Source organism: Phaenicophaeus curvirostris, chromosome 7 (genome assembly GCF_032191515.1).
Source record: "Phaenicophaeus curvirostris isolate KB17595 chromosome 7, BPBGC_Pcur_1.0, whole genome shotgun sequence".
Classification (NCBI taxonomy): domain Eukaryota; kingdom Metazoa; phylum Chordata; class Aves; order Cuculiformes; family Cuculidae; genus Phaenicophaeus; species Phaenicophaeus curvirostris.
Genome location: NC_091398.1, coordinates 29,275,206 through 29,289,207, shown reverse-complemented (window position 1 = coordinate 29,289,207; position 14,002 = coordinate 29,275,206). Strand labels below are relative to the sequence as shown.

The following is a 14,002-nucleotide window of genomic DNA, read 5'->3' as shown; positions in this document are numbered from 1 at the left end:
TGCATGGTTTCTGTAAATTCATTCAGGCCTATCCAAAACTCCGTTCAGGTACTTGAACTTCAGCAAACTATTTGATGAACCTCACCCATTGATTAAATATGTAGAAAATCCTCTTAAACTGGGAAAATTATTTTTCTCTTGTTTAAGTACAAGAGATTTACACAGCTATTAACAACACAGTGTTCCCCAACAGAGTTTGCCACGTAAGATGACCTGAAAACTTTCTTATTCCAGAGCAGCGTGACCCCTTTAAACACAGTCAACTCAATGTATCCCCAAACAGTTTCTCTGCTACAGATATTGAAACAGTGTAAGAAATTAATCTCATTTTTCCTAACCCTGCAAATCTGTTTTATTGGGTCTTTTTGACAGCAGCAGGTTGACACCTTAGACATATGAACAAGGTCACCCTTGTAATGGTGCCCAGGGGCAGCAGCACCCTCTCACAGGCAGTGGGTAGGGGGGAACGGCAACTTACATGCAGTCTGACCCATTAAGTGCTTCAGTATGACCACTGCCATAAACATGCTAACCAGATGCTGATGGATGGGCCTCGAGGCCCAAAGAACAACGCAAGTTCATTATATAAATGGGGGAGCAAAGGGAAGTCAAGCAGCTTTCCCAAAATCATGAAGGAAGTTTAGGGCTGGTTCAGGAACTGAAACTAATTTTCCCCAGGCTCAGTGCTATGCCCTCACCGTAGGAAGTCACCAAAAAATTGGGTACCTTCACACAAGCAGCCTCTGGGAGTCGGGTCAGCTTCCCACAACACATAATAATTCCTCTCGTTAAAACGGGAAGTGCAAACCAATGCCTAAAGTCCTCACCTTTATGTTTCTCTGTTTTTACTTTAAAATGTGGCTATAAATGCCTCAGAAAGAACATCAACAGCTCTACCTGTGAACTGAAATGAACAAGATTTAACTTAACCTTGAGCTGTACAATGAAGGCACTTTGGTGTATTCACACAGGACACTGATATTCACAACAGCCTGCATGCAGAACTGGCAGATGCTTGGCTCCCCCATCACCGCTGTCCTCACCCCACACAGAGCAGCCACGAAACGGTGATCCCCAAACAGGAAAAAAAAAAAAAGCGGAGAAAGATACTTTAACCTGCTCACAAACAGGGAAAAAATTTCACTTGGTGAAAATCTGAACGTTCCTCAAAATTTTGACCCAAAGTCAGGAATGCTGAGCCCTTACCACCTTCTCTAGGCTCGAAAGCATCTTTTGAGGTGCAGAAGTATCTCTGTTTTGTTTAAATTACTAAACTATCATTGAAGCTGTGCACATGGGGCCAGGGTACTGCAAGAAGATACCTCCTCTATTGGATGGTTTTCAGGAATACTCAGACACTGATCTTTTATATCAATACGACAACGACATCAAAACATCTACTTTAACTGTTTACTTTAGGATGCATCTGTTGCAAGCTGTGATTTTTTTTAAAAAATCTGTCAGAGTCAGAAGCCGATCCATGTAAGAGAAGAGAGCAGCTTTCTGTCTAGAACAGCACCATTCAGTCCCTCCAAATGTTGCTGTATTTTAAAAATCAGATATTAGTGGCAGTAAATATAAATATTTTGTTTAAAATACTCCTGTTCTTATTTACAACTTAATTACAACCGGAAGCATTTTCAATGGAATACATCCTTTAAAATATCTGGGATTCTATAAGAAGGAAAGAGGTATAAAAAATAGAAAAGGAGAAAACCCCCCTGGAGCTCTCTAACAGACTGCAGAAAAGACAGAATTGATTTCAAATGAGTTTGTGTGAAATTTTTTTCATTTTCGTTCATGCGGGATCACACTGAGTGATCTTTTATTTTATTTTCATTTTGGACCCAGCCAGCCTATGTGCGCAAAATTCCGTTTAGTTCTTGCCACCAAGGTTTGCATGATTTCATCCCAACACAGTGTAGGAACCACAAAACACCCAGTGGGGGTCACCTCCAAACACAAACAAGTTCACAAGTTTAACATAACCCTAAACCAGTTAGCATGAAGAGACTATATTCACTTCATTCCACCACAGTAAAAGCTAAGCTTATGATCTTGGCTGAGGTTTATTCTCTGCTGTTACTATTAAGGTCAGAGAACTCATCCTGCCAAACACAGAACCCACACCGAATTCCTGGGATATTGATTAATTTCAGAATTCAAGGTTTCTGCAAGTTATGTCCCACTTAGTTCTGGAAAAAAATTGTAGTCCCCCTGATCATGAGCCCACTATGCTAGGTACTGAACAGAGGCATTACCAAAACCAAATTTAATTTAATAAATTTAGTAAAATTCTACTAGCATTACTGAACATTTTCATACTCTTACACAGAAAGAAGGAATGATACTGACTGCTGTAACATGGTGCTCTCAAAGGCAATATGTGATGCAGAGACAACTTGTATTCATCTCCCCTGGAGGGAAAAAAACAACTCCACTTGGCAGATGAACATGAAAATTTTTGTCACTTGACCATGATTACTTGGAATATCGGTGAGAGAGAAAGGACTTGCTAGTAGATATTGTGACTCAAGGGATGTGGACTTTCTAGTGGATATAGTGACCAGAGGGACCTGGGCTAAGTCCTTTGAACCACCACGGGTGTCCCATGTATGCCACCTTTTAACTTCCTAAGTCTCAGAGATAACCAGTTCTTGACATCTCCCTGCAACAGCTAAACCTGTTACAGCCACTTTGGTCTTGGAAAATCCTCCTGTTCTATTTCCTAGCTTTACCACGATGCTTATGTGTGGAGAAAAGTGCAAGAGGCTGAAGTATGCAAGCACTACAGGGGCCAGCCAAGGTAAGAAATGTCCCCAATACCTAGGCTCCCAGAAGCCACTAGACAGCACAGTTATGTTCTCTTATTGAACAAAAAAACAACATAGAAGATAGTACAGAGGAAGAGGCTGAGCCCTCACAGGCCTCTGCACCTCACTCACTGCCACATGAAACCATGAAAACAGATAACCAGGTTTCACGGGGAGCAGTTTAAGGAGGAGACGAGCAATGCTAAAGTCCTCTTTCTGCTCTGAGGTGTTCGGCTGTCTTCTGAAGGCCACACAGAAATTTTTAGGAAGTGTCAAGAATATAAGCCTCACTTCTTGGTGCTGGTATTGGGTGCACAGCATTTCTAAGAACATTTTTCTCTGCCATCCACCTGAACACAGGAACAATCCCACTGCTCCATGCAGGCAGCCATGGAACACTCTGCCATATCCTATCAGTTATTTAGCGTCAAAAGGAAGACTTAATCTGTGTGATAAAAGAATGGATTTTATCTAAGGCTTGTTCCCTTTAAAGTGATTTACACAACTGGCCTCTCTAGTTGCTTCTTTTAACGTAATTAATTACTTTTGCATTAACAGCCTTTCTCCACTTGGGTTATTTTTAGGAGTCTTTTGTAGCCTTTAGAAATTACTAGGTTTTTTCCTTGCTTTTTTAGTGGGAATTTTAAATTGCCCATCTGTCTGAATGGCTGCTAAAACACTAGTTTTGTCAGTGCTGGTGGAAAGCTGGAGTAGCTCTGGGAAGCAGTTTCCCCGGCTTTGTTGACAGGTGTTGAGCCTGCCTGTGACTTGAGAAGCCACAGGGTGAGATTTCAGTTCAGACCTGGCGCTCAGGGCTCTCAAACTGCTCATCAGCCTACAGACTGGTGAATGTGAATGACAGGCTTTTAAGTATTAATCTGGTCACACCTTGGCTCCTTGCTTTAACCTCACTCTGCAATTTTGGCCAGATCCGTAAGACTGGGATTTGTCCGCCTAATATTAGCCACCTCAAATTAGGCAGGAAACCCTCAAGGGAACAAAGTAGGCATCTCCACAACATGATTTACCCCACCCTAATGCAAAAGGATTCCAAACTAGACACCTAACATTTAGGCAGTCAACCTCCAACAAAACAAGCCCCATCCCTGGTCCCCCCATGATTATGGCAAATGCCACAGTTAATGGATGATGTTGGGAGGATTAATTTACAAAACCTGTGCAAATTCTAAGATGCTCAGGCAAAAAGCTGCTAAAGACACTAAAAATTCAAAACTATGGGGTCATGCTGGCAGCCCAGAGGAGACAGCCCAGGAAAGCATAATGATAAATATAATCCACTATCACCACTAGATTTTCTTACTTGACTATAAGTGACCAACCCATAAATAGGTAAGTGTAGCAAAGGTAGAAAAGGTTCCTCCAAGAGGCACTTTAGTGGAGGTCTAAACTGAACAGACATTAAAGATAATATCAGTACTTGCCAGAATAAGCTTTTGGAGCTTACAAATTAATAGAAAAGTAGAAGCTACTATTATTACTACTATTATTGACAATAATAATAAAAAGACACTCACAAAATACAAAGTTCTTTCAGGTGGTATTTAGTGGTTGGGATCACCAGTGCCAGAACCAGCCTGTGAAGAATATCTCTTTTTTTTCCTCATTTGAAACTCATAAAAGCTTTTTAAATTGGTGTGCAATCCCGCCACGTGGTTAGGGATAAGATTAAATTGTTCTGTCTTCAAAGCACCTCAGCATCTGTAATGGGCTGAAGTTGTAGGTACTTTTGGTATGACAGTTTTGGGGGAGCTGTGTACAATGACTGAATGCTGGCTGATATTATAAAGTTGCTGCATCATCGAATGCTTTGGTGATACAGTCTAGCGTCATCTGTAAGGGCTACTCAATGTGACACAAAAAGTCTGTAAACATTACTTGTTATCCACTTTGAGGTTGCACCTCTGCCTACAGGGCTGGCTAAAACACAGAGAAACCCTGAAAAGGGGCCCTCGAAGGGGGGTTCCTCCATGAGCGTAGCATAAAAAACAAGTGGCCAAGAAGTAGGACTCCAATCACTTGATCACGCAAAGGAAAGGGTTATCCTACAAAGATGCATTGCTAACTGTTTTAGATAAAAGACTAGAAATACTCAACGTTGCAGGCCATGGAGAGAGGAAAGAATGCAGGCAGGAGAAAAGACATGCTTTTTGTGGCAGAGTTTGCAGCAATTTTAGCTGCTAAAATTAGCATAGCTGAAGAAATAAACCTGCTGCTCTGAGAGTGGTCTCTGCCACGCCTGAACACTACATAGTGCTCTCTAAACATAAACAACGGCATGGCTTTCTAGCTCTACATGGATTACTCTAAACTATTCCAAAGAGCAGGCACCAGCTGACCAGTGTGATTCAAAGCCAGTGGCTAGCCTCGATATCCTGCAACAGAGGAACAACCTCAACATTGCACCAGTCTGAGCATCTGAGACCTCCGGCTTCCCAAAGGGACACAACTGGGTAGACACAAGAGAGACCTGTAGGCAATCTGGCTAGCCAGAAGGTTTATGGTGACAAAGAAACCCTCTTTAAGTCCTGAGGGAATTACTTTTATAGAAGACTCACGGAAATGTTCAGGAAAGAAAAACAATTCGTAATTGCTATCGCCCTTACAGCAGTGTTGCACTGAAGCCCGAAGATGGGGGTCACTGAGCTATACGCAGTAGACACACAGTGGCTTCTGGAGAAATTAGTAGTCTAAATTCTGGGATTTTCCCATCATTCAGTGTTAACCACTTACCCCTTCCCTCCCACAGTCAACTCAGACTTTTTTGTTAACTCCATATCTCAAAGTTTTAAGTTGCATACACAAAAGCAATACAGGGTAGGAAACTGAAAAATGTGCTTTACTGGTTATATTCTTTTTCCTGCTAATTGTGAACAACTGAATGAAAAACATTCTTTGGAGAAGATCCCTGCCCTTCCAGGGTGGACAGAGGAGATGATTTCATGTTCCCCTTCTAACTTGTCTGAGCTTCAGGCCACACAAACTATATATTTTTTCAATGCGCTGAGGTCTGCTGGGATGCTGGCATTTCCTCCTCCTCATTTACATGGTCTTCCCATAATCCAGTCCTGAGACAAGCTGAACTGCACAAGGACTCCTTGCCAAAGCCACTCAGAGCTTGCTTATAGAAGACCTCTGGAGAGTGATGGGAGGTGCTCCCTGCCCTTCTCCTCTGCCTATGAAAGGGCTGAGTATGCTACTTCTGCAGCAATGAGCATTCCCGCCAGCCCATAAATCAAGTGACCAAACTCTATCCCCATCTCTGATCCACTGCAGAAAAGCCCCATGCTCTGTCCTTACAGCACTCGTGGGGCAAAGAGCTGTATTTCATCAACTGAAGCCTTACTATCAGAAGAGAGTCGTTACCTCCTGGAAAAATAATGTAGCCAGAGTCTTACTGGTTCTGCAGCTTGGTTTCCCCATGTTTACACCAAATGACTTGTTGAACTTCATTATATACAAAGTATTTCCATAGATCAGAGGCAGGGAGACCTGTGCAGCTAACATAAAATAAATTACCACCCCGTGATAAATGGTTCTATTAGCAACCCAGATTGTTAAACTCAGATACAACAGGATGAAGGGAGCACTGCCCCATTCATTCTCCCTGCGGCAGATACTGAGTTGTAAATAGGTTATTTTGTGTGTAAATAACACATTAAAACTCAGCATTAGCCGTGTCTTTTGATAGAGAGGAAATTGTTCCAAATAAATAATCTCGGACAGGAATGTAAAATAAGCCAGATTTAATAGTGCATGCCTGCTGCAGCCGTGTTAAACATGACTAAAATGATAAACCCCAGAATATACTAATAGTAAACTATGCTCTGACATCAAAGTAATGAGGCTGTATTTCTACCCAGCTTTAGAAATGCTAAAATTAGTCTTGACAGAGCCAGACATCAGAAAAATGTTTCAAACATAAACACCATCAATTTGGGAACTTGGTGTTTGTGTCATGCTGAGGGTGGGGTAGGAGGGAAAGGTGCATTCTGGGCCTTGTTAAAGTCAGGCAGTTAGCATTTAGGAGAATTTGTATTTAATTTTTATTACAACATGAGAAACCCATTTTTATTACAACATGAGAAACCCATCTTCCCAAATATCTCTGCCCTTGAAAGAGTAGCTCATTTAAATTTATCCTGCAGCTATGTGCCTGGGCTTTCTTGGCTTCCTTGTACATGTGGATACAGAGGATGTTGCAGTGCTAGCCTGAAGAACCCAACCCAGCCTAATTCACGTGGTGCTTTGCTCCAAGGTCTCCTACCTTATGTAGCAATATGCCCTTTTGCACTCAACGAAAGTGTTTTCTAACCACGAAGAGTTATGAGTTGCCCTTCCAGAAGAGGAGGCACAGAAAGTGAGAGGTTCTCCTCCAGATCAGGCTGTCTACAGCTCTTGCATACTGTCAGTAAAACCAGCTTCCATCTCTGTCACACACACCTACTCAAACAGAAGAAAGGAGCGTTGACTCCTTGGCCAGCATGATTTATGTAAAAATATAAAGTTAGGAGAGACTTGCCTGATGTCATTTCTGTGAGGCCATTTTCTGAACACCTGATCAATGAGTTGCTATAAAAAAATGTCACGGAAGATCTCAAAAGTGGCAGCTTCAGTAGACTAAATATATGAGATGCAGATTGTTAGTATGAAAGAACTCATCCACTTACAGTATCAACAATGCCGATCTCTTTTCCTACAGCTGTAACTTAATTTGTTCAAGGCTGCAAATATTTGGGACAAATATGCAAAGCAAGGAAACAAGAAATGGAGACTGGACAAGTTTTTACCTTATAATAAAATAGCCTAAACAATTATATAATAAAATATTAATCAAATTGGGCTGAGAATTATCTTCAATATTCAGTTTATTGCTTTAAATCACCTTAATTATAAATAAAACCTTATGAATCTATTGATTTCTACAAGGGAAAAAGAAAAACTTATTATCTGAGAAACATACTATGTTGGCACTCCATCTGTGTGATTCAGTAGAATAAAGGAGAAGAAATGTGTTGTAAATTATGTTTGTTTGGCTCTGGAGAGCAGCTTGGTGATCTGCAGCACTAGCTGAGCCTTGCTGCCCCTTTCTCACATGTTACTACAAAGAGTAAAACCTCTACAATAAATAAAATCAAGAGTTTGTCTTGAAAGAGTATAAAGACTCATTTATACAGCTCCAAAGCAGGGTGGAGAGCTTGGAGGCCTTCCCTTAAAAGCTGTTCCCTTCCTCAAGCTGAACAAAATAATTGATCTCCATGCCTCGTTTGCTTTCTTCTGTAAGAATATGAGTATAAATACACGTATTTCTGGCCTGTTATGAGTAACTACAATAGCTTAGTGAAGCAAATACATTATATTAGCACAAATACCATGTACATTATTATTATCTGCTAAATCACACTTTGCAATTAACTGATATTATAAGATGACTTTGAATTAGTTTTTCTACATATAACCACATGCAGCACTCTGCTCCGTTTCAGGAGCGTGTATAATGTCTAGCCAGAATTCAAAGGAAAGCCCTGTAAACCACAAGAGCATATGCATCCCCTGCAGAGATGCAGGGCCAGAGTCCGATTGCATGCTACTCCACTGCTAGCCATTTTAGGTCATTTATGAGCACTTCTCTTCCCAGCATGACATAGATTTTGCTCTTTACAACTCATTACACAATGCTTTCATCACGAGTCTCCTGACATCTTCAAACAATCCTCCACTTATTCTCATCTTCTTCTTAATAAAAGTAGAAATAGTGAGCCTGTAAACGAATCAAGTCTCTAGGGGTGCCAAATGAGCTCCACTTCAGGGGAATCCACATTTCCATTGTATCTTTCGAAATGCAGTGACTGCTTCCTTGGTGGAGGCACTCCCAAGGCAAATGCCAAGTGGGGAAAAGGTGCTTATTCACTACAGCATGCCTGCCTGTGGGCTTTGAATTTTAGCATATGCGTGGACTTTGTTGGCACCCATTAGCTCTTCGGACTTGCCAGCCACTGTGATGATGCTTCAAGTGGGTTGCCTCATGGTTCCTACAGCTTGTGTAGGGACCAAAATCTGCTGAGGGATGGCAGACTTGTGTATGTGGCTGCCCCTGTCTTTCCTCTATTTCTGCCACCCAGTGAGACTTCTTTCCTGCCACTTTGCATGATGCTCACAAGGAAAGTAGCTCAAGTTCATTCAGCAGCATGAAACTGTATTTCTTTCCAAATAACTCTGTGTAAAAGATTTTCTAGCTCTTTTTAAGGAAAACATTCCTTTGGCTAGCAAAGACTAACAAAATTTATCAAACACACAAACTAATCTGATAGATTACAATCTAGCAGCTACTGCCTTATTCTGTGCACCTGAGTCTTTCCGGGTTAATATGAAAATGAATAAGGAAAACAAATGTGTTGGAAAAGGGAGGCTAGATAAAGCAAATTTAAGCAATTTGGGCTAAGAACTATCTTCAAAACCCAGCCAACAGAAACCACACTCCAGTTGAGCTGCGTAAGAAACCAAGGAACCCACAGAGGAGTCATGCTGCTCTCCTGAGTTGATGAGAAGCCACCCTGCAGTGAACAAAGAGGAGGAGAAGGGTTCACTTTGAGGTAGATTTTAGCTAGCAATAAGGTATCTTAAAGAGGAAAACAAAGATTGCCTGAAAAGTTTACACAGCTGTCTCCTGTCACATCTAAGATGATGCAGCCCCTTCTAAGTTTGTGTCCTTACATCTTGTCCAGAAAGGACTCCTGGTCCCTAACAAGGGCAGTGTGGTGCCTCTGTGGCAGGAACAGCCTTGCTCACACCTGAAGCCACCATGAAGGGTCCTTGCACCAACCTGGAGATCCACCAGCACATGTGTGACAGTGAGGGATGTGTTTCTTGGGGCTGTATTTTGCCTGCCACAAGAGGTGAGAGGATACAGGAGCAGCATGACTGTATGTTCTCCTGCACACCAATGTTACACCTACCAAAACCAACCCCACGCCTGTGGGTATCCAAAAGAGCCTTCCAATTGACGCAAACACCATCAGGACCAGAACCTTGCCAAAACACTGACATAAAAAGATGTCAGGACCTGAGCTATTTCTGACATAGACGGGAATGACACAAACTGCGGGTTTTCTTTGTGAACTTTCTTCCATTGGGTATTGGCAATTCCAGATTTCTCCCTAACCATGAAATTGCAGCAAGAATGGCTGGAGACAGTGCAGTCTGTTTAGCTCATTAGCAGGATGACAGCCAGCACACAACACTTCTCCCCGATCATAGAATCATAGAATAACCAGGTTGGAAGAGACCCACCGGATCATCGAGTCCAACCATTCCTATCAATCACTAACCCATGCCCCTCAGCACCTCATCCACCCGTGCCTTAAACACCTCCAGGGAAGGTGACTCAACCACCTCCCTGGGCAGCCTGTTCCAGTGCCCAATGACCCTTTCCATGAAAAATTTTTTCCTGATGTCCAGCCTAAATCTCCCCTGGTGGAGCTTGAGGCCATTCCCTCTTGTCCTGTCCCCTGTCACTTGGGAGAAGACGCCAGCACCCTCCTCTCTACAACCTCCTTTCAGGTAGTTGTAAAGAGCAGTGAGGTCTCCCCTCAGCCTCCTCTTCTCCAGGCTAAACAACCCCAGCTCTCTCAGCCGTTCCTCATAAGGCCTGTTTTCCAGCCCCTTCACAAGCTTTGTTGCTCTTCTCTGGACTCGCTCCAGAGCCTCAACATCCTTCTTGTGGTGAGGGGCCCAGAACTGAACACAGGATTCCAGGAGCGGTCTCACCAGTGCTGAGTACAGAGGGAGAAGAACCTCCCTGGACCTGCTGGTCACGCCGTTTCTGATCCAAGCCAAGATGCCATTGGCCTCCTTGGCCACCTGGGCCACTGCTGGCTCATGTTCAGTCGACTGTCAACCAACACCCCCAGGTCCCTCTCCTCCAGGCAGCTTTCTAGAGAGACTTCTCCTAGTCTGTAGCACTGCACAGGGTTGTTGTGCCCCAAGTGCAGGACCCGGCATTTGGCCTTGTTAAACCTCATGCCATTGGACTCAGCCCAGCGGTCCAGCCTGTTCAGATCCCTTTGCAGAGCCTCCCTACCCTCCAGCAGATCGACACTTCCACCCAGCTTAGTGTCATCCACAAACTTGCTAAGGGTGCACTCAATGCCTTCATCTAGGTCATTGATAAAGACATTGAACAGGGCTGGACCCAGCACTGAGCCCTGGGGAACCCCACTTGTCACTGGCCTCCAGCTGGATTTCACACCATTTCCCACCACTCTCTGGGCCCGGCCAGCCAACCAGTTTTCCACCCAGGAGAGTGTGCGCCTGTCCAGGCCAGGGGCTGACAGTTTCTCAAGCAGAATGCTGTGAGAAACTGTGTCAAAGGCTTTACTGAGGTCCAAGAAGATACATCCACAGCCTTTCCCTTGTCCAGCAGCCGAGTCACTTTGTCATAGAAAGCGATCAGGTTAGTTTGGCAAGACCTGCCTTTCATGAACCTGTGTTGACTGGGCCTGATCACCCGGTTCTCTTGCATGTGCTTCATGATAGCACTCCAGATCACCTGCTCCATGACTTTCCCTGGCACTGAGGTCAGACTGACAGGCCTGTAGTTTCCTGGGTCCTCCCTGCGACCCTTCTTGTAGATGGGCACAACATCAGCCTCCAGTCCAGTGGGACTTCCCCAGTCTTCCAGGACTGTTGGAAGATGATGGAAAGGGGATTGGCCAGCACATCCGCCAGCTCCTTCAAAACCCTTGGATGAATCCCATCCGGCCCCATAGACTTGTGGGTGTCTAGTCGGGCTAGCAAGGCTCTGACCACCTCCTCTTGGATCACGGGAACCTCATTTTACTTCTCTAGTTCCTGGGTTTGTACACAGATGCAACAACTTTCTTTACAATTAAAGACTGAGGCAAAGAAGGCATTAAGCACCTCAGCCTTTTCCTCATCCCCTGTCACTGTTGTTCCTTCTGCGCCCAATAGGGACTGTATGGTCTCCCTAGTCCTCCTAGTCATGATAACAAGGTGCTCCCCTAGCTTCAGCCAGCCTTGCCAGCCACCCTTTAACTCCTCCATGGTGGAGCACTAGGCACCACAACACCAGTCAGCCAGTAGCAAGCAGTGGTGGGATGCCTCAGCTCTCCAATGGCCACCTCTTACACCCATTTTCTCCTTCACTCCAGTCAAGTTCTCTACAAGTGGCAGTGACTTCACATGGTGCAGTGACGTTTGGACACCACGTGGTGACACAGCTTCTTGCTCCTGTGACCTCCCGACGGCCAAGAACCCCAATAAACTCAGCGTGTTCACAGGAGGACAGATGCCACTGTACTTATTAAATTCTTACAATCTAATGAAAAACACCCCTGCTGCTTTCAAAGTGTGGAAAACATAAAGTACCTCCTTGTGCCACTGCTACTCCTGCAGCTGCTAAAGGAGTGGGTTTCTTCCCCGTCTCTGTAAAGCCATTTCCCTCCAGAACTGCACCTTTCCCTTCTTTTTTCCCAGCAGCAGTTGAAGCAGAAGTTTCCATCTTAGGCGTGCATCTTCCAGCTCAGCAACCCTACAGGACATAAAACAAAACCAGATTCTGGTCACCACTCACAAAACAGGCAAAATCTGCTCCACAAGGAAGCAGCCAATGGTTCAGCAGAGCTCAAAGGTAAATGGCGAGCATTAAAGATTTCCTGGGTTTCTGAATCTAGCAGCACAGCCAGTATAAGCAGGAAGGGCACAACCTTGCAAAGGGATGGGCATTCTCACATTCCACTAGCTTCCCGTAGTTGAAGATCTAAAATGATCAGGACCAAAATACATTTTTTCCCCCATACAAACTTAGGTTGCATAATAAAGCTGATGGGTCCAAAGGACCTTCCAGGATTAAAGGACAGGCGAGACACAAAAAATTAGCTTGTATAAAACTAATCTGTCTATCCTATACGTGACTTATCCCATCATAACAAAAAACTGAGTCAGCTAAAAACTTTCAATAAAAATATAGCTAAAAATATAGTTAAGGTAGAGGGTTTTTTTCCAAACCAGTTGATGCTTATTCTGTGCATTGGTTCTGACCAAGTGCCCTGATCAGAACATTTCAAAATCCTATCCTGAGCAGCTGCATCACCTTACCCCCAATATAAATTGTGAATTAAGTGTCCATGAAAGCTCCACAAAACAAAAAGATATCAAAACACAAATAACGCAGTGGTGGGGGATGGGTGGGTGTTAATTTAGAGCCATGAAAAATACAGCTCCTGAATTTTTGTTAGCTCAATCTTTTGTTCTGCATGACTCAGACTTATCTCATCTCCCAAAAGCAAACTTCTGTGTGTCCCGAATTTAACATAAAGATGGGGCTTAAATGAGGAGACATGCTTCATACTTGTGACTGCAAGTACTTTTGTTCACCCCACTTTAAATTATTTTATTTCAAATGTCTCCACCTGACTCCTGTTTTTACAGAACCCACAGTTACCTGGCACTACCAGCCTCAGTCTGGTCTTGGAAAAACCCACTGCTAATTCCTCCTTGCCTTTCTAATTTTAATGCAGATCTTCAATTTTCCACATGCAAATTTTCAGATGCAATTTTTTTCAGCTCCTGAGATACTCTAGAGCACACTGGCTGTTTACATTGCTGGAATTAATGGAACCAGCCAAAAAATGTCTGGGAAACGAGAAATCATCTTTTTGTGTGCAGGTGGTTTTACTGCTTTTGCACCGGCTCAATATTTCCCCTTTTTACTCTGGAGTATTAACTGACTCCCGAAAACCTTGGATTAAAAAGTTAATACGCCTAAAAACTTTAAAGCATGCGGAGATCTCTGGAACTCCCATATGTGACTTGTAACTTTTACCCTTTAGTTGTCCATGACCCTGGCACAAGCACTTCATTTTGTGGTTGGTTGTTTTCTCTCGCTGTTTTGCTGATTTTCAAGCAGTTTATGTGCTGTAACTTCAAGGACAGACAAGCAAGAAAGCAAAGCCCCTCTTTCCCCACTACACAGTAAGCTCCGCGCCTTAGCACACAGTCCCATGCTCCCAGACTCCTTCACACCCACTGTTGGAGACTGCGTGTTGCACTGACAAGCTGTCCCAAACCCCTTTCTCCTCTGCTTAATGGCTACTTTAAAACTTTCCTATAAAAACAAAGTCACCCTTGCTGGCACCCCAGAGGGACGTGGC

At 43.6% G+C, this 14,002-nt stretch overlaps 1 protein-coding gene across 4 annotated transcripts in view; it reads right to left on the bottom strand.

The window, feature by feature from the left end:
• The window catches only part of GLI2 (GLI family zinc finger 2), a 149,168-nt gene extending 136,792 nt beyond the window's left edge, over window positions 1-12,376 (bottom strand). For 3 of the 4 annotated variants that reach the window (XM_069861399.1, XM_069861401.1, XM_069861400.1), the window contains exon 1: window positions 12,219-12,376. In XM_069861399.1, coding sequence (XP_069717500.1) covers window positions 12,219-12,351 — 133 coding nt within the window. In that variant the 5' untranslated portion in view covers window positions 12,352-12,376. The remainder of the gene's footprint in view (window positions 1-12,218) is intronic. The other variant, XM_069861402.1, reaches the window with a different exon arrangement.
• Between the last annotated feature and the right edge of the window lie 1,626 nt (window positions 12,377-14,002).